Source organism: Physcomitrium patens, chromosome 10 (assembly GCF_059467195.1).
Source record: "Physcomitrium patens ecotype Gransden chromosome 10, ASM5946719v1, whole genome shotgun sequence".
NCBI lineage: Eukaryota > Viridiplantae > Streptophyta > Bryopsida > Funariales > Funariaceae > Physcomitrium > Physcomitrium patens.
Window position 1 is genome coordinate 388,850 of NC_143419.1, and position 24,884 is coordinate 413,733.

General features: G+C 33.0%; 1 protein-coding gene and 1 long non-coding RNA gene across 3 annotated transcripts; one reads left to right on the forward strand and one right to left on the reverse strand.

The window, feature by feature from the left end:
- The first annotated feature begins 21,946 nt into the window (after nucleotides 1-21,946).
- LOC112287519 (uncharacterized) lies at nucleotides 21,947-24,681 on the forward strand. 2 transcript variants are annotated; one of them, XM_073536633.2, is made up of 6 exons: nucleotides 21,947-22,076; nucleotides 22,341-22,496; nucleotides 23,166-23,353; nucleotides 23,598-23,694; nucleotides 23,952-24,127; nucleotides 24,333-24,681. In XM_073536633.2, the coding sequence occupies exons 1-6, from the start codon at nucleotides 22,074-22,076 to the stop codon at nucleotides 24,460-24,462; spliced, it is 750 nt and encodes a 249-aa protein (XP_073392734.1). In that variant the 5' UTR covers nucleotides 21,947-22,073; the 3' UTR covers nucleotides 24,463-24,681. The 2 variants fall into 2 exon arrangements, with proteins under 2 accessions (XP_073392734.1, XP_073392735.1); XM_073536634.2 differs by having other exon boundaries at nucleotides 23,607-23,694.
- Nucleotides 22,624-24,060, reverse strand: LOC149988181 (uncharacterized). The gene is made up of 2 exons (XR_016505305.1): nucleotides 23,922-24,060; nucleotides 22,624-23,449 (listed from the first exon to the last, which is right to left on the reverse strand). It is a non-coding gene; the product is annotated as an uncharacterized LOC149988181 (long non-coding RNA).
- Nucleotides 24,682-24,884: the final 203 nt, after the last annotated feature.

Below are 24,884 nucleotides of genomic sequence, written 5' to 3' on the forward strand. Positions count from 1 at the left end.
ATGAAATTATCTTTGTGATTTTGAGCACATGAAGACTCTTTTTCTTGATATTTTTTTATAGATCTCTTTTTAGACATGGCTTTTAATAAGGGTGAAGGTTTAAAAGTAATTAAAAAGTTTAGAAAAAAAAAATTCTACTATTGGAAGTTCAAAATAGAGCTTTTATTAGTATCTTTGGATTTGAGACATTGTAGATGAAAGTAAAGAGCTTCTTAGCATACACACAATTGATAAAGAAAAAAAAGACTTCAAAAGATATACAAAAAAAAGTATTTTGGTATAATTGCCACCAATTTGGTTAAAGCCAACTTTTCTTACATCATCTCTTATAAAAGACCAAAAAAAGAAAGGAAGACTCTTTGCAATATATATGAGAGCAAGAACTTATCCAAGATAATCTTCACAAGAAAGAAATTCTTTATTTGTAAGATGGAAGAAGGTGAAGACCTCATGGCTCATGTCAATAAGATAAAGGCTCTTGCAAACCAACTAGCAGTTGTTGGCAAGCCTTTAGAATAAGGTGATATTATCATAACCTTGCTTATGAGCCTTCTTAAGTCCTACAACTATCTCATTGTGGTATTGAAGTCTATTAAGTTAAAAGAACTTATAATGGACTATGTGACAACAAGATTTGCTTAAGAAATAATCAAGAAAAAAAAAAAAAACCTCAAAGTAAAGATTCAATTTTCATTTTAAAAAAAGGCAAAAGAAACTATTCTAATCAATGTAGCAATATAAGAACCTACTTCATTTATAGAGAATCAGGTCATTTTAGACAAAATTGCTACAAGACAAAAAAAATAATAAAAGTACCAACAATGTATATGAATAATTTAGAGGAGATGATTTTACATTCATAGCAAGTAAAGGCACTTCTATGACTCCAAATCCAAGTGGATTATTAATTTAGTTTCCATCAAGCATATAATTCCATACAAGTGTTTATTTAGTATTTATAAAGATATTTTAATAACAAATATTTTTATAGAAGACAATAGCATGTTATAAGTCATTTGAATGGACTCCATTATTGTGGAGATTTTTGTGAAAAGACAAACAAAGAAGATCATATTGATGGATGTCTTATATGTACTCAAAATCAATAAAAACCTCTTTTTATTGAATAAATTAATTTTACATAATTATAAAGTATAATTTGATAAAAATAGATGCTTTATAAAGAAATTGGATAGAGATGATGTTACTAAAGGCTTTAGAGATGGCAACTTCTACTTTATCAAGTGTAAGAAGGTAATTAGAATTGAAGTGGCTACATTTGTTGAGTTTCCACATGATCAAGATAAATTTGGTATTTGGCATCAATGCCTTGGTCATTTAAATATTAAGAGTATGAAAGAATTCTAATCCATGGTTAATGGCTTGGATCTTGGTTAATTCAATTTCAATGCCATGATACTTACTTATGAAAGTTGTATCCAAGACAAATAACAAAGGGCCTTATTTTTAAGTGGAGTTACAACATGTATTAAGAAATTATTAGAAATTTTACATCTTGATATTTTTAGATTGATGATAATGATATTAATTGGAAGAATAAGATATTTTATTACATTCATTAGTGATTTTTTAAGAAAGATTTGGATTTACATTCTTAAAATCAAGAATGAATATTTTTTAAGACTTAAATAATTTAAAGCACTTGTAGATAAGCAATGTGAGTGCAAGTTCAAAGTGTTATGCATGGACAATAGTGATGAATACTTATCAAAGTATTTTGATTATTTCTTAAAAATTCAAGGTATTATAAAACAAAACTCTAATCTTAAAACTCCATAATCAAATAGAATTGCTGAAAGAGTAAATCAAACTATTCTAGAGATGACAAGAAATATGCTACATGCTCAACACCTTGAGTATGAGCTTTGAAGAGAAGCTGAGATAAATGAGGTATATATAAGGTATAGATGCCCTAAAATTTTATATACATCAATAACTTCAAACAAAGCATTGAGTAGGATGAAACCTTTAGTTTTATACATGAAGATTTTTGGATACATTGTTTATATAAAAATACCACATTGTATGAGGTTCAAGCTTGATACCAAAGGTACAAAATGTGTGTTTGATGGCTATTATGAAGGTACCAAAGCATGTAGGCTAATATGTTGGAATACGAAGAAAATCATCAAGAGTCGTGATGTAGAGTTTTTGGAGCATAAGAGTGCTTGTGAGTACTTGGAGATATATACTAATAATAATAATGGTATATTTGTAGACACATCTTCAAATTTAATAAAAATAGAAGAATAAGATGATGACAATAAAGATAGTTAAGTTGTGAATGAAGATGAAGAAGTAAAGAAGGAAAAAAAAAATGCCTCTACAATTCTTAGGACTAGTGATGAAGATGTTGAAGATTATGATGATGATAATGATGAAGAGTACCAACCTTTAAGTAAAAAAATACAAGCTTTAAAAGAAAAGTAGCTTAAAAGAGAGCATAGAGTGCAACAAGATGAATCTTCTTCAAATAAAAGGAGATATCCTTTGAGAGAAAGAAGACCATGTGGTAAATGATGGAAGAACCATATCTTTGTTTAAGTAAGTAAAGAATATGCCAATATTACATTTCTTATTGATCCATTGAGTTTATGTGATACAATGAAGTCCACAGTAGGAAAAAGCCATAGAAGATGCAAAATTCCTTTGTATATTCCATTGTGATGGACTCATTGGTTTGATAATAATCATCTAGGGCATCTATACAAATAATCAAAGAAATCATTTAAAATACAAATGTAATCTTTGAGCTAGATGACAATTTAACTAATCTAGAATCATTTAACTTTTGAACAAAGTATAGATTATTTTTGCAAATATTTTCTAAAATAGTAAAAAATAATGACCTTTCTTTTGAAATTGATGGCAAAAAAAAATAGAATTCTTAACTAGTTTATATAAAAAGTAACCAAGATGCATATACTTATCTAAAAGCACTCTAACTCTCTCAATATTCTTAGCCTTTTTTTTGTAAGAATCTCTTTAAAAGCTTTGTTGTTGTAGTAGAAAGAATTTGCCTTAAGAAAATAATAGACTTTTGGCTATCACTAATTTTTCAATCAAGAATTTAGATTAAAAAAAAAAACCAATTATTTATATAATTTTTTTCTTATAGGGCCAATTACGTCAATATATAAGCCCTAAGTACCAAAGGTCACTAAAAATATGATAAAAATATTATAAAACCTTATATATCTTTAAAGTTCATTTTTTCTAAACTTCAACAACTTTTATATTTATTAATTGGGTTGTCCTAACAAATCAAAATTTTACATGAAGTATTGATGTATTTTTAAAAACTACTACAACAAATTTTAATTAAAAATTTCTTATGAATCTTGAGATGTTATCAAAATCCTAATAATAACTTCAAATCCTTGCTTACATACACACATGTGTATAATTTTCTTCATATTTCACAAATTAAGTATTCAAATACCATAAAAATTTAATATATAGCATCTTAACCTTATAACATATAGTTTTAGAAGTTTTGAGCTAAAAATTCATCCGAAAACTTAAAATATGGCTCCAATCATTACTATCAACAAAATAGTTCACTTACTATCTTTGAATTACATATGCTGTCTTCAACACTCTATAATTTTTTTATATAAACTCCAAATATAGAAATTCTTATAAAAAAGATATAGATCTTAAAATTATCTTTACAACTACATCTTTTAATTTTCAAAATCTATCATAAAACTCTTTGTATCTTCAAAAGAGCAATAATATATCTTAAAAAGATACTTTAACTTCAAATGGTTATAACTTCATCACCATAATTCCAAATCTTCTAAAATTTATATACAAATTGTATCTCAAACTCAAAAACTTACAATACTTGCTTTTGATTCTCAAATGCTTTTTCTAAAGTCGCCAAAATCCTTATTATGGTCACGGATATCTTACTAAATGCCTATTGGACATGGCCTTCAACCAATAGAGATGAAGATCTTTACTTTTAACCTTCATCCATCCATACCTTTCTTTCATCCTTCCAAATAAATTTCTTAGAAGTTTGAATCTTTATTTTTGAGCTCCAATCTTCTCCTTAAATTTTATACTAAATATCTAAATCCTATATAATTTAAATACTATAATCAACATTACTAAACCTCAAAATAAATTTTCTTACATCAACTCTCTTTAAATCAATCTGCTAACTACTTTAAACTACATCTATATTTATTAATATATTATCTATTTTAGTTAATTTTTACATACTATAAACAATTATAATACAATTCTATCATAGTAATGACTAATTGCACTAGTTGCTCTCAAATTAATCTAATATTATTGTAGTATTAACCTCATTTTTTTCATTGTTTTTTATAAAAATTATACATACTTTTGTTAATCTTGTCTTCTAAGCTTCTATTGCAAAAACTTCATATATAATATAAAATAATAATAATAATAATAATAATAATAATAAAAATTCTACACTCAAAAAATTGTACAATGAAATAGAAAGAAATAAGATATGCAAGGAAAGAATGTAAAAACTTCCTACAAAAAAAAATATGAAAGAGAGTGAAAAAAATAATAAAAAAAATCAACTTAATACTTATAGAAGTTGTATGAGTTGATATAAATGATGTAAAAATTATTGTAAATAATATGCAATTAGTATCCTTCTATCATATGTTTGGAGTTTATTTTTAAAAAAAGAAGAAAGAAAAGAAAGGAAGGAGAGAAAGAAGAGGAAAAAAGAGCTTCTTAAAAGAAAGAAGAGTTAAAAGTTGAATTTCAAGGAACTTGTATAGAGAGGCTAGCTGATATTAGGTCTAGTTACTACCAAACATAAAGTAGGGTGGTTGGTAGCCACCAGACTTAGAACTATATGGATCCTCTACACGGTGTCATAATATATGTTGTCTTATTTGGAAATGCACCAAATATGTGGCTATGAAAGATGAAGTTGTATTTTACAAATATCTAATAAATCTTAGTAGGTTTCATCCATCTAAATACAAAGTAATTTGAATTTCAATTCAAAAGTGCTTGAAGCCAATACAAAGTGCTCAAAAATACTTTACTTAATAATTTCAACCATATACAAATTCCAATTGCCTTATTACTATTATAATTACGTAATTTCAATTTTTCCTTACAAGTCCTAATTCTAATCAATGAATTTTTGTAAGCTATAACTCCTAATCTAACTATCCACTTGGTGCAAAATTTCGTATACAAATTCCACTATAAATCTTCTATAAGCTCAAAAAAATTAGCCTAATTTAACTTATAAATTGTGAAAAAAAATCTAAAAAACACACTAATGTCATTTTGCCGCTAACTTGAAAGTTGATGCAAATGTTATAGTATCAATTTCTCCTTTTTCAACTATTAACTTCAATTCAAAATTAATGTATAGCTTGATCTTAAAGTCTTCTATTACCATGACAAATTTCATCCTTGATACAACTAATAGATCTTTAGATATCATAGAAATCTTATCCAATCCCAAATTATCAACTTCTAATATCTTCTTGTATCAAAATCCAAATATCTTTCAATTGTATTATTAGATTAACACAAAATTTTATCAACATTCAGCACACCCAATCAACCAAGCATAATCAAATTTTGAACTGTAGATGTGACACGAATTGCACAAACTAACCAAGAGTGTTAGCCCTTATTGTATTATATAAATTCCAAATCACCAATACAAATCCTAACTTTAAACAATATGATAATGAGTTTTGCCAAGGTTCTATAATAAGGCTAGTATTGATAGAAGAAAGTCATTTTTATGGTAGATTATTAAGAAAATGATCTATTCCATAGAAATTTATGATTGATCCTTGGTAGAGCTCATTTTGAAGCCAAGGTAGCTTCATTTTCCATTATTACCACTGTCAGCTATGTTCAGATTATGGAAGATTTTTTTCTCCAATCACACGAAAAAACAACCATTGCAATTTTTTTTTCTATTTATTCACTCTTACATGGTATCTTGCATCATTGAATAAATTTTGAAATGCTTTTTTCTCTCTCTTTATAAGGTGGGCAACAAAAGGATACTTATTTGGGATAGATGACAACCTTATCCTTCTTCCATTCATCATTTAGGTTATACTTATCCATATTCTACTCCTTTATTGGACCCGCATTGATCCACATTTACAAATGTATTGAAGTTTGTTCAAAGGTTGTACCTCAATTCCAATTTTCAACCATCATTCTTGCTTAAAAAAATATTTTTTTGTTGTCATATACAACAATACTTAATGTACTTAATACTTTTGTTTCTAAGAAGAATTTTTTCAACTTAAAAAAAATTATTTGTTAATTTTTTCTCAAACATAAATTTTTATAAACAAGTATTCATCATTGTTTATTTTCTTTGTACAAGGAATAAAATATAGATTGGCTACATTTTAATTCATCTTATTCTAATAATAAATATTTAATTTTCACATATTCTATTGAAAAGACTATAAAGTTTTATTTTTTCAAAATAAAAATTTAAGAAAACTAATTTAATTAAGTTTTTAATTAAAATATTATTTTGATATAAGATATTATATAGATTTATTTTATTTTAAATTATTTTTTATATCATAAAATATTTTCTACAAGTATCATGTATTTGAGTAGGTTTAAGATTGAAACAAATGTAATAACCATAATAGTGTGGTCATGAAAAATACCACTAAAATGAGTATTATATAACCTCCCCTGTTGGGCCGCTTGCCCCACCACATCCCTCGTGCTACCAAGCTCCCGTACGATTTCAAGTTATTTTATTCTGATTTCTATTTATTAATTTTGAGTTAATGTCTAATTTTTTAATATATTAATACAAGAAAATATTTTTTAATATATGAATATAAGAAAATATAATTGGAATTAAGGCATCGCTAAATAAGCCAAATCTTCTCAATTGAAATAGTTTCTTCTTTCCTTCAGAATGATGTGAAGCTCTACATCTTTCTATATTAATTATTTGAAAGATGTCAAGAACAAAGATTTGGTCGAGGAGAAAAAAATCAAATAATAATAATTGTTCCTAAGTTTTCAAAAACTTATTCATCTAGAACTGAATCAATGCAAATTGATACAATTTGTTTTAAATCTCTCATAAAGCAGAAAAAGACTCTATGATGTTAAGAGTGCTTATGCTTGTATTGTGGAAAAACTAAATATAGTGTTCAACATTGTCCAAAGAAACAAGGCAATTACAAAATGAGAAGCATGGTTGCCAAAGAAGACAAGGTGTCAAAAAATAAGTTTTTCCAACTACAATAAGGACTATTATCGTATTATATGAAGTCTTACTCAAGAATACACAAAGCACTTGTTTAGAGAAGGTAGAATTGAAATTGCAACAATAAAATCCTAACTCTAATAGAATACTAAATAAACTCTCATTAAACTTTAACAATGTTAAATACACTTTAATCAAATTTAAAAAAAATATTAAAGAAATTACAAGATAAAAAATAAGAAATCTTAAAGGAATTGAAAGAAAATATATAATAAATCTTAAACGAATCCTTAAGAAATCCTAAAAAATATTAGAATAATCAAAAATATATCTTAAATAAATCTCAATCAAATTCTAATTTAATCCTTGTTGAAATCCTATTAGACTTCAATCAAATCCTAGACAAATTCTAAATCCTAAATTAAATCCTACACAAATTCTAAATCCTAAATCAAATTCTAAACAAATCCTAAACCAAATCCTAATCTTAAATCAAATCCTAACCAAACTTTAACCAACTCAATCTAATCCTACTACTATTTAAAACCTCAATATTTATGAATTAAATTATTGATCTTTCCTAAAAATTTATACACTTTTCAATAACTAAGTTAAAAAAAAGTACAAAAAATTTGAAGTAAATTGTACTTACTAAATGGGATAAAAAACCTAAAATTTGCTCAAGTATTGGCTAGCCTCCTATTTCAATCTGAATGTTGAACTTCTAGTATTAATATCTCTTTTTCAAATCATTCAATTATTCTCAATTTTCACATATGCGTAAAAAATCAAGTCTTTTATCCTCACATATAAATTTTATTTCAATTCAATTAGTATATTATTAAAGATCTTAGAAATCGTAATTGCCTTTCAAAGTCCTCTTTTGGAGACTTCAACCTACTAGAAATTCAATAACCTTTAATTCAACCATTTGATCAAACCCAAACTTATATCATATACTTTAGACAACTATTTTCATAAGCCCTCAAATTTTAAATTATAGATCTACTATTTAACTCACAAAATTCTTCAAAACATAATATCTTTTTTATTTCTCAAATTTTAGAGTCACTCAAAACAACTGTGACTTTACAAAGCTCTTGTAAAGTTATAACACACTCAAATCACTCAAAATCATTGCTTAAAAAAATTCTTTTTAGTCTGCTCTCTAATCCCATTTTTTGATCATTGAAAGAATCTCTAAATCTCTATAAGTGCACAGTTTTGTGTCTTGAGGTTTCAACCCATGTTGATAACCAATACTCTTCGGGTATCAAGTTTTACCTTTTTGAATTAATTTTTACTAAATTAACTCCTAGCTTTCTTCTATATATGCTCATATTCTTTATTTTTCTAATCTATCTTGTTTTGCTTTATTTATGGCCTTACAAAGTAAATAGAAGCCTATTTTGTAAAAAAATAGCTTTTATACTTTTAATTTTATTTTTTTTTGGACTATTGTCTATTTTCTAAGATAATTTGCTACAATATTTGAAATAAGATCTTATATAATATAAAAATTTCTTCACTCTTTTCACATACTAGTTAAGTTATATCACAACATTGTGCGGCTCGAATCTTGCGTAATTCCTAGTAAAGATCCTATTTTCTCCTCAAATCCCTCATTTTATTTTAAAATAGAAGTTTATTTGGATCTAAAAAATCACAAATTCTTAGCTTTATTAGATTCAAGAACCTCAACTTATTTTATAGACAAAGATTTTTTCAAAAAATAAGAGATATCATTAGCCAAAAAAACTAAACCTGTACATGTAGAAGTCAAAGATAGTCATTTGTTATCTTCAAGAGATGTTATCCACGAGCCTGTTCTTTTAGATGTAAGAATTAAATATCATAATGGCATAGTAATTTTTAATGTAATAAGATCTCCGTCCAATCTAATTATTTTAGGATTATCTTGGTTAAAAAAAATATAATCCTCAAATAGATTGGATTTCTTGTCATTTTAATTTCTTTTATAGTTTAATCCAAAATCTATTAATCAAATAAAAATATATAAGTCTAATACATCTAAATCCTTATAAGTAGATATAAGAGCTTTTATATATGTTACAAAAGTTGTCAAAGAACTAAATCTCACAAAAAGAAAATTCTCAACACACTCTCGTGTCATTAAAAGGAATTAGAAAGTCTCTAAAAGATGATATGATATTGAACTAGAATGACTAATGTCAAAAATAAGAAGATTAGAAAGTCTTAGAGTAAGACTAAGGACTAGAAAGGCATCAACAAGAGTGAAGAAGGCTTCACTCTTACCTCTATATATAGTCTTTAACTAAGAGCTACGTAGCAATATTCTATTGGACCTCCAATATGTGTTGACTTTGTTAGCCATATGTCTTAACTTGCAAGGTAAGTTATCTATATATGTGCCACATAGTTAGCTTGTTCCACAAGCTACCAACATGTAGTTAACTTATTTGCCAAGTTTCTAACCTACAAATATATCTAAAGTCAAACTGCATCTATGAAACTTTGTCAATAATACAAATTGAAAGAAGATACATAAACTTGTGGAATTTGTATCAAAAAGAAAGTGACAAAATAGAAGAAAGTATGTATATTCAAGGAAGAATTGGAATGGCAATTGCCAAAGATTAAAAAACATAAGTGTGAGCTAAATTCCTCCACCGTTAATTGCGTTTAGTAGTCAAGTGGATTAACTTCACTCACACGCAATTTTTATAAACCCTAAGTTCATTCATAAACCCTAAGTTCATCCATAAACCCTAAGTTCATCCATAAACCCTAAGTTCATTCATCCTAAATTTCCCTTCATCAATCATCCATCCATTAAATCTCATTCATCCTATAACATTCATTCATTCAAAGTTTGTTCATCCAATTTTCATCTAAAGATTCATTCATCCAATCATAAGTCAATTTATCATCCAACTGACAATTCGTGCAATTGACCTAATTCATCCAAGATTCATCCTAAAAATTAAAGAAAATTGGAAGTCGCCACCTTCCAAGTCATGGTAGCGACCCCCTTGCACGAATTCCACTACAATGGTTGCATCACTAACTTGTTTATAACAAGCTTTGCTATTTTAGAAAGTAGACTTACAAGCGCTTGTCCTCCAACAAATTTCAATGCAAAACAACAATCAAGCTAAGAGAAATCTTGCCTCAAAGTTGCCTAACTTTCTCGGCCTAGTCAGAGCACCCCTGGCCACAAAAATCCTTGCCCTTGCTCCATTCCAGTTGTGCAACACATATTCTTTAGCATTCCAAAAACTAGAATTGAAGCCGCATCACCTCCAACAATTTTGTCTTGAAAATCTTGAGTGAATTCCAAGATATGACCTTCCAAAGTAGCTTGAGTTGGTGGAGTGCTACATCTTCACCACGGCCGACTCCTCTTCACTCCAACCACCATAACTTCCTTGGCCTTTACTCAATCTAAGCATGCAAATAATTCTTGCAAAGCTGACAACAAGAAACATCCTCCACAAAAGTTTCAGCTCCAAATTCAATACTGTCCGCCAACACTCGCCTTCCAAAGTCGGACCTCCAGATCTGGCCGGCAGCTGACCTCCTTGTCACTAAAACCACCACAACTTTCTTGTTTTCTCTCCAAACAAAGCGTGCCTACTGTCCCGAGGGAGCTAACGACAAGATCTAACTATTGGTAAAGTTTGACGTTCTATTCCCAGATAACTAATACACTACAGCTGCGCAATTGCAGCTCTATAGGAACAAGGGTACGTAGGGATGCAATTTGGCATGGCTTCGCCCCCCCCCAAAAAAAAAAGAGAGAGAGCGAGTGTAGCCACCTCCACCCTCTTATCCAAGTAGGAAGAGACCAAAGGGTGGCGGCCACATCTCCACCATCCGAATCCACCAATCCTAATCAAGATCAAGGGCCCACATTAACCCTAAGTCCTAAATCCGATTTTAGTGCTGGACATGCCCAAAATCCCCAATTCGAAGCGTTTTTTGACAAAACTAACTCCACCAATGTGTTTAAAACATATTTAAACATCAAGTTTGACTATTCATACACCCAAATCTAAGTTCTAGATCATTAAGAACCAACAATTTGACAAACCCATCACAATAAATTTACTTCTAATTATTTTCTTCTCCTTTTTCTTCTTCTTCTCCTTGTCCCTCTTCATCTTCTTCCTTCTTGGCCTTTTTGTTTTTTTTTGTTTTGTTTTTTTTTTTTTTTTTCTTTTCTTTTGGCTCTTTTTCTTATCTTTCTTTCCACTCCCTTCTCCCTTGATTTTTCTTTCCACTACTAATCATCAATAAGCCACTAACATTAATGTCTATAACTAACTTATTATAACAAAACATAATCAAAATCCTCATTTTTTTTAGATTTTTTTAGTTTAACCAATAATGTGAACCAACTTTTGGGCTCACATAATTGGCGACCATCAGGGGACGAATCCAGCTTGTACTTGCCAATTTTTGTCCTTTAAAGTATTTTCACCATGCCAATTCATACTATCGCCTTGTCATAAGATAGAAAGGTGGAGCTCTTGCCCAAAATTACGCTCCCTCATGTCTTATATTCTTTACACCTGCTACCTGATGTTCGTGTGGAAAATAATTGACCATTCAAGGTCTCCAATAGCACGGAGTTGTTTAAAAACACCTCCTTGACAAGATAAAGACCCAACCATACGACATCAAACTTGCTTGGAAAGTCGATCTTCCGAGCATCTTGTAACAATACTAGCATACCAGGTTGCAAGACCCGAGTCTTGTTCCGTTTATCAAACACGACCTTGCGCCGCCTCTGGATGGCCTCAATGTGTTGAGCCCCTCGACTTCTGCTCTCATCTAACGCCTCGAGCTCGTACAACCTTGTCTTTAAAGATTGTCTGTCAGTCAATCTGGAATCTACTGCAATCCAAAGGGATGGAACCTCAAACTCAATTGGTAAAACTACTTCCAGTCCATAGACTAGAGAAAATAGCGTAGCCTGCGTGGTGACCTTGAATGTTGTTCTATATGCCCGTAAGGCGGCTGGCAGTTTCACATCTCAATCACGCTTGGAGTCTCTAACAGTTTTCCTCAATATAGTACCGAGTGTTTGGTTGACTCGCTCTGTCTGACCATTGGTTTGAGGGTGATAGGGTGTAGTCTTTCGGTGATCAATCTGGAGTCGCTCAGTCATGGATTCAATCACCTCGTTGAGGAAATGAGTACCTTGATCACTCACAAGGATCTTCGGGACTCCAAATCTAGTAATCACATTCTCAAAGAGAAAGATTGCAGCATTCTTGGCATCATTTGTCCTCACAGCCTTGGCTTCAGTCCACTTAATGAGATATTCAGTGGCCACTACAATATATGCCATTCCTCGAGATGAATGAGGATGAATCTCTCCCACATAATCGATGCCCCACTTCTCGAATGGCACCAATGGTAGGGAAATGTGAAGTGGCAATTGCATGTGAAGGTCATTCCTAGCAAATCTCTGACATGCATCACAACGCCTCACATAGGTATGAACGTCGTTGAAGAGTGTTGGCCAGTAATAACCAGCCCTAAGAATTTTCTGACAAGTCAATTGACTAGAAAAATGTCCACCACACGCACTGTCATGACAAGCCGACAAAATGGAAGGAACCTCATCTTCCATCACACAACATCTTAACACTCCATCCAATCCACGTCGATACAACCGGTTCCCTAACACCACAAAATGACGACTATTGACCCGAATCTTCCACCTCTCGTCCTTGGATAAATCTACTGGTAATTGTTGAGTAGTCAAGAACTCAATAATCCTAGAATACCATGCTGGTCTAGCTGTCACCAAGAAAAGACTCTTGTCTATCAATCTATCATCAATCGGGTGGGTCTCCATTCCTCCAGGTAATCTCGACATGTGATCTGCTTGTTTGTGTACGGATCCAGGTTTGTACTCCACAGTGTAATCAAACTCTTGTAGCAACAAGACCCACCTAGCTAGCCGACCGCTCAACTCAGGTTTGTTAACCAAATACTTGATGGCCATGTGATCCACATAAAAAACCACTTTGTTGCTCAACAGATAATGTCTAAACTTCTTAGCTGAAAACACCATGGCTAGACATTCCTTCTCAGTGGTGGAATAATTTTTCTCTGCAAGATTTAATTACCTACTAGCGTAGGCAATTGGATGATCCTTGCCCTTGCTTGGGCCTTCTACAAGTTGGCACAGAATGCTGCCAACCGCCACCGTACTTGCATCACAATAGATGTAGAAAGGTAAGTCCCACCTCGGGGGCCTCAATATTGGATAAGAAGACAATTCCTTCTTTAGAACCTCGAAAGCATCATTACAAGCTTGAGTCCATATAAATTTGGTGCCTTTCTTCTGAAGGCTAGTGATGGGAAGGGTAATAGTGGCGTAATCTTCAATCAACTCCCTATACCAACCGGTGTGTCCCAATACACGTTGCACTTCCTTCACACTGGTAGGAGGTGATAAATTCTGAATTACCTTCACCTTTTCTGGCTCGGGCTCACGACCCCTCTTACTAACCATATATCCCAACAAAATGCCTCTAGTCAAGGCAAGATAGGTTTTTTCTGGATTCAGGGCCATTCGAGCTTTCTTGCACCTCTCTAAGCTTTCTTTCACCAAATGAATGTGAGAATCTACATCAGATTGGGTGCTGAAATCATCAATAAACACGGTCATTGATTTGTATAATAAGTCTGAGAAGATAGACATCACCAGACGTTGGAAAGTAGCAGGGGCGTTACATAATCTAAATGGCATCACATGCCACACAAACGTCCCCCAAAGTGTTGTAAATGCAGTCTTGTGTCGATCTTCAGGTGCAATAGATACTTGGTTGTATCTAGAATATCCATCCATAAATATGTATAAATCGTGACCTGCCACTTCTTCCAAGATGCTAGTGATAAATGGCAAGGGAAAGTGGTCTTTTTGGGTGCAAAAATTCAACTTCCTATAATCCACACACACCCTAAGTTTACCATTCTTCTTCTTTACAAGCACCATGGGAGAGACCCAATCTGTGATCTCAACAGGTTTAATAAAACCTGTTTGGAGTAATTTCTCTAGTTCCTCTTTCACAATCAATTGAAGCTAAGGATTCATTCTCCTCTCCTTTTGCCTGATCGGCACTGCACCGGTCATCAAGGGAATTCAATGTTCTACAATCTTAGGAGGAATCCCCTTTAACTCCTTGTAAGACCATGCAAAGACCTCCCGATACTCTCTTACTAACTCACAGTAGGCCTTGATCTCGTCATCCTCTAGTTGGCTTCCCATCTTCATTTGTCTTGGTTCTTCTCCTTCAAACTCCACTGTCACAAACTTCTAGTCTTCCTTAGCAACGTGAGATTGCTCATTGTTATCTCGATACCAATTCGAAGGCACATTGGGATAACTGAAAACGTCTTCTCCAACCGTAATTCCTGAAGAACCAGTCTTAAATTTCAATGATCCTCCCAAATGCTCACTTTCCTCTAAAACCTCTACTCCTTCAACATCCTCTATTCCAATCAAATGGACATCTACCTCAATTAAAGGTGTCAAACCATCGTCCAATTCCATTCCAATGAAATTCAATCCTGCCGTCAATTCTGATGAAGAATCAGGGTTGTCCTGGAGCCACTTGGCATACTCTCCATTGTCTGACCAATGGTAGAGATTTGGACCAAGACACTTCAAGGTTTGAACCTCAGCTTCAAACGTCATCCCATCTATGGATTTTAATGGTGTGCCTTCTCCAATAGATATGGTGTCAACCACCTCGAGTCCTATCAAAGGCTTGATTCTAACTTTAGTGGGGTTTTCATATGGACTGTAAACTATGGAGGGCTTATTACCACCCCACATGATGGTGGCATTGGCCATCCTCAACCACGGACGACCTAAGAGAAGTGGAAAAGATTCTTTGGAAGTGTGCATCCTGATAATATGGAAGGTCACTAAGTAATCCTCCCCTCCTGTAGAGATTTTACAGTTCGTGATCTGGCCTAAAGACCTAGCAAGACTCTGATCTGCCTTGTTTAATACAAATGATGAAGGTCTGATTAAATTCAACCCCAACTTTTCCATGGTATGAAGTGGCATGATGTTAAGCCGACTACCTCCATCAATGAGCACATTTGGAACCACCTTGTCCACGATAGTGACCTCGATCTCCACTGCCTTCACATCCACTGGCCTAATAGATGCTTGTACCCTAGCCACTGTCCTCTTCTAAGTCTTCTTCTTCCTCTTTGCCCTAGGCAATCCTTCTTTAAAATCTTCCTCATCAAAGGAGATATCTCAAATAGTTGAGCAATTGAGATGTCAGCCTTTATCCTCCACAAGTCCCTCCAGAGATCATACTTCTGTTAAGAGGTTGGCGTCATACGACCCAACCCTCCAAACTCCTCCTCTGAAATATTTGGACCCTCCCATTCACCCGGTTCTAACCCTTTACCTGGATCAGAGCCTTCAAATGACCTTTCATCACCTACCGCTGCACCTACCTGCCTTGTAATTCTTGCCGCCTCCTTTGCAGCCGCCTCAAGAGCTACTAAATCCAACAACTCTTCAGACTGACTACTATCTCAGTCTTCTTCATCAATTGGTGATTACCTATGAGCTTGCCCTCGGGTAATCACAGCCAAAGTAGCATTCTCATGGCCACCGCCTCCGTCTTTCTTTAATTCGTGGGTCACTAAATTAGAAGGTGCTTCATGTTCTTCAATCACCACTGTGGTCTTTGCTAGAGATGGAGCAGGATCCTTCAATAAGACCTCTTCTGCTACTCTAACATCTTGGTTAGAAGATGGACCTTGTTTCTGGTTTGCATAGTTTCGATAGCCGCCTTGTTGATTTTGGGCAACTGAGATATAACCTTGGCGAGTTTGTAAACCTTCCGGAGGTTGATGGTTTTGTCTGAAATCCTCATAGTTGTAGTAGAGATTATGAGGTTTTAGGCCCCTCTGATCATCACCATGAGGTCGTTTCTGATCTCTCATGTTATTCCACGCGTTTTCATAAGGATTTGTTATTGGTGGTGGTAGTTGAATTACCTTATCAGGTTTTTTACATTCATGGGTAGGGTGATTGCCACCACAATTGTCACACGGCCATGGTTGGCCATCATCCCAGCACTGACCCGACTCATGCCATCTCCTGCAAAGCTCATGGTACTCCTTCCGAGGCTTGCCACTTCTACCATATCCTTGAGGACCACCTTGATAACCTCCTTGCCGCTGCTGAGGTCCTCTATCTCTTCCATAGCCCTGTGTTGGCTGGTATGGTTGAGGATTTGGATTACCTTGAAGCCTTACTCGGCACTGAAGAGATGAATGCCCATTTTAGCCACAAGTAGTGCACCAAACCCCTGAGTTATGATTACCAGACTCTATCCGAGGAGGTGGGATGTTTGAATTTTGATTCTTTACCATGAATGCCATCTGCTCAGTTAAGGCTTAGATCTGCTTCATTATGGAGTCTTAAAAACCTTCTTGTCCGGCCTGTATTTTCTTCTCCAAGTCCTTCACTCTCCTCTCCAATTGTGGCTCTGGTAACGCCAATAAGGGTACCGGAGCTCTGGTGGCCGTGGGCATGACATTGTAATATTGGGCACCATTGTCGATTATTGGAGGTGTACTTGACGTGCTTGATCCTACCGCTTGGCTTACGGGATTAATTGGAATAAACCTCGGGATAGACTCATCTTCCTTCCTCCAATGCCTTTCATAACTTCTCTCGATTAAATCTACAATGCGCGCCGCTGTTTTGGCTTCCTCCAAAGTGGCTCAGTTTCTCTCTAATACTCTCTTGATTGTAGATCGATTAGCAAATCCTTCAATGAAGAATTACTTTAATGTATCGCCATTCAACAATCCTCCTACATAACACATGCAGACCAAGTCAAACCTCCTGATGTAGTTAGCCATTTCCTCATCTCTTTGCTGTCGTACCGCTCCTAGTGCTCTCAAGGTTGTACTTTGTCCAACCTCCGGCCTAAAGTGGTTTAAGAAGGCTACTTGCAACTGGGACCACGTGGTAAAATGTCCCTCATCATGGTCCCGGTACCAATTGTAAGCCTCACCGTGTAAGGTTCCGAGGAACCAAACCAGGTAATACCCCTCGTTCCCAATGAGGGATGTTGTCAAAATCTCTATGTACCTCTCCATGTGTAGGGTTGGATCCTCGTCCTTGGTGTTATAGAACTTGAGGAGATTCCCTGGAACTGTGGCCGCTAATAGCCTTGCTGGCATAGCCACGGGCAAACCTCGTAGCCTAACTAAGGGATTCAAAGCTGGAAGCCGCTCCGTCGCCATCTTGTGAACAAATCCTTCGACCGCAGGCACAAAGTCCAAGGTCCTATCTTGTTCTCCTATTTCCCTAAGGTTCACGTCTCCAAACACTCCGTCTTCAGGGTCTACACGTTCTATCTCTAACTCCTCCACTTCCAACTCCTCCAATAGCTCGCTGCCCCCGACGTCTCCTAAAGCCTTTTCTAAATTCCTTCTAATGTCTCCTCCAAGAAATTCTTCATTGCTTCTACTATTAATGAGTGTATTCCGAGAAGGGGCTGCTTTCTTGTTATCCACGACCTTGCCCCCACATCTTTTAATACGTTCAAGTCCTTGGTTCAAAGTAGGTTTTTGAGATCTAGTTTTCGGGAACATCTAAACGTCCTCACTGACCTTCTCTCATTACCTACCAACCCATTTTTTTTTTTTTTTTTTTTTTTTTGAAATTTTTAAATTGATAATTAATAATCTAGCCTACCCTCATGTGGGTAGGGAATGCAAACCACCAAGATAGTATTTACGAGCGATGACATGGAATTCACCAAGGCAAACCAGCCTGCTAGTCCAATCTTAGGATACGGTACAACCTATGTTGTGGGACTTACCCGGTCAGTAAACGAGATACTGTGATTCTGCCTTCGCGGCCAGAATCCCCCTCGTTCTCAATTCAGCTCACTGCCGAGGCATTACCCACTAACAAGGCAACGACAATGACGAATTACAATCCTAAGTTAACATAGATCATTCAATGTATGATGGCTTACCTCATGCAATTCCAACTTCCTGCACAATTAGTATACCACCGGCCTCTCGATCACATGCTAAGGTTTCTAGTACAAACTACCATAGATATCTCCAGGACCCACATACCTTCTGTTGTGCTCCTTCCAATCACGACCCCATCATCTTGCTCCTATTATCTTCTTCCTCCATGTAATCAATCATGTCGACTCAAAAAAAAAATAAAAAAATAAAAAAAAAATTATTAGACAACGTCTCTAAGATCGACTCCCGGCAAACGCACCATTTATGTGAGCTAAATTCCTCCACCCTTAATTGCGTTTAGTAGTCAAGGGGATTAACTTCACTCACACGCAATTTTTATAAACCCTAAGTTCATTCATAAACCCTAAGTTCATCCATAAATCCTAAGTTCATCTAGAAACCCTAAGTTCATCCAGAAACCCTAAGTTCATCCAAAAATCCTAAGTTCATCTAAAAACCCTAAGTTCATCCATAAACCCTAAGTTCATTCATCCTAAATTTCCCTTCATCAATCATCCATCCATTAAATCTCATTCATCTTATAACATTCATTCATTCAAAGTTTGTTCATCCAATTTTCATCTAAAGATTCATTCATCCAATCATAAGTCAATTTATCATCCAACTGACAATTCGTGCAATTGACCTAATTCATCCAAGGTTCACCCTAAAAATTAAAGAAAATTGGAAGTCACCACCTTCCAAGTCATGGTAGCGACCCCCTTGCACAAATTCCACTACAATGGTTGCATTACTAACTTGTTTATAACAAGCTTTGCTATTTTAAAAAGTAGACTTACAAGCGCTTGTCCTCCAACAAATTTCAATGCAAAACAACAATCAAGCTAAGAGAAATCTTGCCTCAAAGTTGCCTAACTTTCTCGGCCTAGTCAGAGCACCCCTGGCCACAAAAATCCTTGCCCTTGCTCCATTCCAGTTGTGCAACACATATTCTTTAGCATTCCAAAAACTAGAATTGAAGCCGCATCACCTCCAACCTTTTGATTCTCAAATGTTCTTTTGAGGTCACTACAAAATCTTCTCATGGTTGCAGACTATCTCCTAAAAGCCTATTGGGCATAGCCTTCGATCAATAGGGATGAAGATCTTCATCTGTTATCTTCATCCATCCATACTTTACCTTCATCCCTCCAAATAAGCTTCTTAATAGTTTGAATCTTCAACTTTGAGCTCCAATCTTCTCTTATAACTTTATTCTAAATATCTAAATCTTACATAATTTAAACACTATAATAAATATAAATAAACCTCAAAATAATTTTTTCACATCAAAAAGTATGTGACTACAAAAAGTCCAAGTCATGACCTCATTTTGATTATGGGTATTCATTTAGAACTTCATCTCTTAGTCCATCTTAGACTCATGAGCTTTACTGAAACATATTAGCAAATAAAGAAGGAAATGAAGGGTGGATAGAGCCTGCTTATGAATCCAAATTCAAAGAAAGCATTAGGGGTCAACTATACTGAAGAGAGTATAATTTTATACCTCACCAAATTAATGGAGTGAGTATAATTTTATACCTCACCAAATTAATGGAGTGGCTAAGTTCAATGTACATTAAGTCAAAATCCAAACATAAGAGAGTCAAAAAATCAATCATAACTTTATAATTCTAAATTCTAAATCTTCAACTTTTAATTCCTAAATCTTAAATCCTAAATTTTTAGCCTTTGATTTTAAGCTCTAAATATAAATTCTAAATCCTAAATATTTAATCCTAAAATTCTAAATTCTAAACTCTAAATCTGATGTAATTTTTTATAATAGAATTTAAAAATCAAGAAAGTAATTTTTACAAAAATCTTCAAATTTTATTTTAATAATTACTAATGAATTAAAAATATATTTCTAAATATTTTTTAAATTGCAAAAATAAATCAAGACTATTCTATCATCTTTATTTTATATTATATAACAAAAAAATTAATTTAAAAAATTTTAATCCTAAATTATACATATATTATCAAAAAATCATAATTTTATTTTTTATGATTTTTTAAACTATTAATTTAAATAAAAATGTTTTTATAAATAATTTGCATATAAGATAATTTTTAGGTATTTTATTAAAAATAGATAAGAACTATAAAAAAGAAAAAATATAGATATTTGAATAGAAGCTCACAAATAGTTTTTGTTAGTATTGATAAAGTCAAAAAAATCTTCATTATTCTTTATAAATATTTATTATTTATAGATGCATATTAAAAAGTAATGTAATAAAATACTTCTTAGATTAAAACTACAAATAAATACTACATTATAAGATTTTATCTATGATTTTATTATAAATTTTTGTATAATCAACTATCTATCTAATACTTTGGAACAATGACTGTATAGTGGATTGGACAATATTTTTATTAATATAAATAATATAAAATTGGTAAATATTTTTACCAACTACAAGGACTTATACAAATAGCAAAAAAATTATTGAATGTTATTTTTTCTTCTAATTTGACTTATATTGTATTAGATTCAAATACATGGAGGAAAATTGCCAAATAGAAAAATTAAGATAAATAGAAGTAATTACCAATTATTTTAGTCTAATAAGTTTTTTCAATAATTTTTAATTTATGACTGATACTAATTGGTATTAACTACAATTAGTATAACTACACTTGCCAAATTTTTGTCTTGGATTAGATTTAATACAATTGTTGTTTATGACTAATTTAAATAGAACTATCTTCTTGTTATTTTTTTATGAACTTCTTTTAAATTAACAAAAAGTCTAATTAAAAAGATTATAAACTTTGAATCTAATATAAATTAGTGTGATTTTTTTTCTAATAGTTATTATTAATCTAAAAGATTTTTAATGGTAATAAAATTAAATAAAAAGTAAGCAATCCGCTTCAATCACAAATCCAATTATCTTCTAACTACAGCAATGTCAATTTGCAGTAATATATTAATTAAATCTAATTTAATAAAAAACAAAGACTTCATCATGTTGTTAATACTTATTAGCTGTAGTTTGGGACCTTAACAACATCAAAACACCAATTAGGTAATTACCTATCTTTCATTTGGCTATACAATTCTCTCCAATTTATGCTCTTTGTAGACTGCTTGAAATGATTTACTTCCTTTTTGGTATAACCATGCACCTTCACTTAAAATACTTGAAGACACTTAATTAAAAAGAAGATGCTTTATTTTTCAAGTATTCAATCCTTCTTGGTTGATAACATTCCCTCGACTAAAGAATCTTTTTCCATTGGGAACTTTCTTACTTAATAGTGTGGTTGGTTATAACCACTAATTGTTTTGTAATAACCTATTTGAAAACATATGCTTGGTTAGCAACCTATTGGTAGACTAAATAAAAACTAACTATCTATTTTTGAATTTAAAATAAAAATAAATTTTTTTTTTGACCTATGAACTTAAAACTACAAGATGTTTATAAGAATCTAACATGAATTTTAAGTTTTGAAGTGCAATCACTAAAAGATACAATGGAAATATTTTTTTAAATTTTATTTCAAGTTCAATTTTGGCTTTGCAACCCTTTGTCCTTCTTCCTTTAGCCCCTTGGCCTCTTCCCTTTCTCTCAACTTTGAGCTCCCAATTTGTGTGGACAAGCATGGGCAGGCACATTAAAACAAAAATAGAGTTGTCCAAGATCTATTGATGAATTTTTTAAATTACTAAGATTCTAGTCTGGGAGACATCTAATGCTAGCCCAGAATAAGCACATCTATGATCCAAAATTCACCCATGCACCACAACAATTTCACCAATCAGTAACATTCAATGGTCAGTCGCACAGTTAACAGCCAAAACTCTATTGGCTGCTGCAGGTCTAGATTGGATCAGCATGACATGCATTTATTTGTGATGAGACCTTGCCTTGTATAGTTGTTGCTTCACTGTATATTAGTTGAAATCAAAGAATAAAACCCTATTAAATGATGCCTTGGATGTGTGCAATCTGTGTGGATACATTTAGGTAGCAGTTGTTCTATCAGAGGACTTCAGTTAAGTGGACAATATACTGATATTCCACCCATTGTGCTCCAGAGCAGGCTAGTGTTGCATCAGGCAACAGTATTGCTGGAGAAGCCATTGACCTTATCAGTAGACATTTGTGGAGGCATGTTCCCACGATTGGACCCTCTGAATCATTTGAAGAAATACAGAGGAGGCTTTGATGTCACCAACATGCACTACTGGAGTGTAAGTTTTTCAAGGCAAAGACTTCTTTCTGTGACAACATTGCAGTTGTCACCTTGCAACAATTCTAGGAATAATCACATGAACTTCCTCTGCTCATGATCCCTTGACCTTTGCATTGTGCCTTCAAAAACAACAAGGTCTAAATGATGCTTTCTCTGTGATGATCAGTTTATTTCCAAGTAGCTTGTCCACAAATAAGATTTTCAGAAGAATTTTACACCACTTCTCTTCTCCACAACCAATCATTCAACATCCCAAAGCAACTCTGACTTGATGTCACCATCAAATTTCCTGCTCCCAAACCTCTGTGATCACTGAGAGGAAATTTTTCTGTGTATGAAAGGAGACCAGTAAAAGATGAATATAGTTAGCAGCATGTCTTGTATTTGTGCTGTGTGAAAGTTTAGGTTAATTTAAAGCCCCATTTAAATCTATTTTCATAAGGTGCTCTTGCTGGTGGATGATTATATTCTCATTGCATTGAATAGCTCCATAATCAACTTGCTCTCATGCAATGTTCCTGTTTCCAATCTGCAATATTTTCTTCTGAATTTGGAAATCCAGTGGTGTGAAAAAATACTATTGGAGGGGGTTGCAATCCTTTTATGTTCAATTTGGAAACTTCACTCTCATAAAATGGTTTCATGGGCTTTGTTGTGGAGTAAACAGTCTCTTGCCTACACAGGAATCTGGGGCTACATAATTGCTGCTTCTTGCCTCATATTTGGAGTTGGGTCAGTCATATGGCAGCACTACAACTGGCGTTATGAGTTGAAGAAAACCACTTTCAATCCTTCTTTGGATAAGCTTCACAGTGTATCTGTGTACTGCATGATACAATTCAGCATACTCCTTTTGTCAGCTTCATCCCACTTCTGGCAGTTATTTCTGTTTCAATTTTGTCATGTAGAAATATGTTTTTTTTTTCCTTTTGTTTCATTTAATGTTTTAACCTGAAAGCAAGGAAGCAATTTGGAATAATATTGATAAATTCAAAATAATTTGAAGTAATCAAAATGTATACCACACTTCAGAGCCATGCAACTGTAGCCATAAAACTAGTAGAAACTGGAAGACTTAAAAAATGCAGATGCTTTGCAGAGGAGCCAGTGGTGTAATATTGTGGGAAAATGATAGGCTTGTCCATGAACTAAAGAAAACTGGAGGGATCTTGGTTAGCACTGTGGACCAAGTCACTGTATGCACATTGCAAAACCCTTACATCAAAGGCAAATTGTATATATTTTACTGGATGATAATTTGAAATCTCCTTATTTCTTCCTACACTTTTCCAGTATTTTGCTAAAAAAACATGTTAAATATTTACACTTTCTTTTTTCTTTTTATTCATTTCCACAGATGTAAGTGATAACTTAAATAGCTTTGTGATGGCTCTTCACAATTATCCCAAATAGAATGGCTTACATTTTTATGTAACTCTTGAGGGTTTTGCAGTTGCAAGTTGATGGAGCTATTAACATGATTCCCTTATCCAACATCAGTCCCATGGCAAATCAGGATATGGCAAAGAGTACCCTCTCTGCCTGTAATAACCTTGGTGACACATTCAGAAATCTTACACAAAATGTTAAATCACACATGTCTCATGCCTACAAAATTTTTGACATTGTGTAAGTATCAAAGGTTCCATCCCCATTTCAAGTAATGAAACGTGTAAATGTAATAAATTGAAAAATAGGAAAAAACTCAACAAAAAATAATATTAAATTTGAAATGCAATAGCTTGCTCATACCTTTGAGGCAACAGATCAACTGCAAACTAACTAAATAAATATTCAAAATTGTTAATTGAGGATGTTTTGTTGATGTGTGCAGAAATATAGTTGTGTCTATGGTTGCGTCTCTGATGATTTTGATGGTGATAATTGGCATTGGTAGACAACTCTTTCTGTTTTCTTTTTTCTTTTTTCATTTTCCCCTTTATCTTGTTTTTATTTTTTTGTGAAAATACTATTTTTAAACAGCACACTGCAAATTGCAAAGGTTTTCTATGGGTTTGAGTCATCCATAATCAAAAATAAAATTACATTCAGAAAAAACAGAGTTTAAATTTTAAAAGTAAATGGTATTTTCCTGCACAATTCCAGCATGAATGTTTTGAAAATCTCAAAACAGGAATTAAAACTAATAATCAAAAATATTTTGGTAAAACCAAATTTATGCATCTTCCATTTAAATATTAAATAACGTTCCATTCCTAAAGCTGTTGTTTTTATATGTGTGTGAATATATTTTTAAATAACAATTGGTGTTTTCAAAGTCAAATTAAAAATATTTCAAAACTTTAAATTTTAAATCAATGAAAAAAACTCAGCATTAAGGTTTAATTATTTTCTTCTCCTTTTTCTTCTTCTTCTCCTTGTCCCT

Excerpts from the sequence above, each read along its gene's own strand:
- LOC112287519 (XM_073536633.2), top strand. Across the intron at positions 22,497-23,165 it reads CCAACATGCACTACTGGAGT|TCTCTTGCCTACACAGGAAT; the intron begins GTAAGTTTTTCA and ends TGGAGTAAACAG. Across the intron at positions 23,695-23,951 it reads GCACTGTGGACCAAGTCACT|TTGCAAGTTGATGGAGCTAT; the intron begins GTATGCACATTG and ends AGGGTTTTGCAG.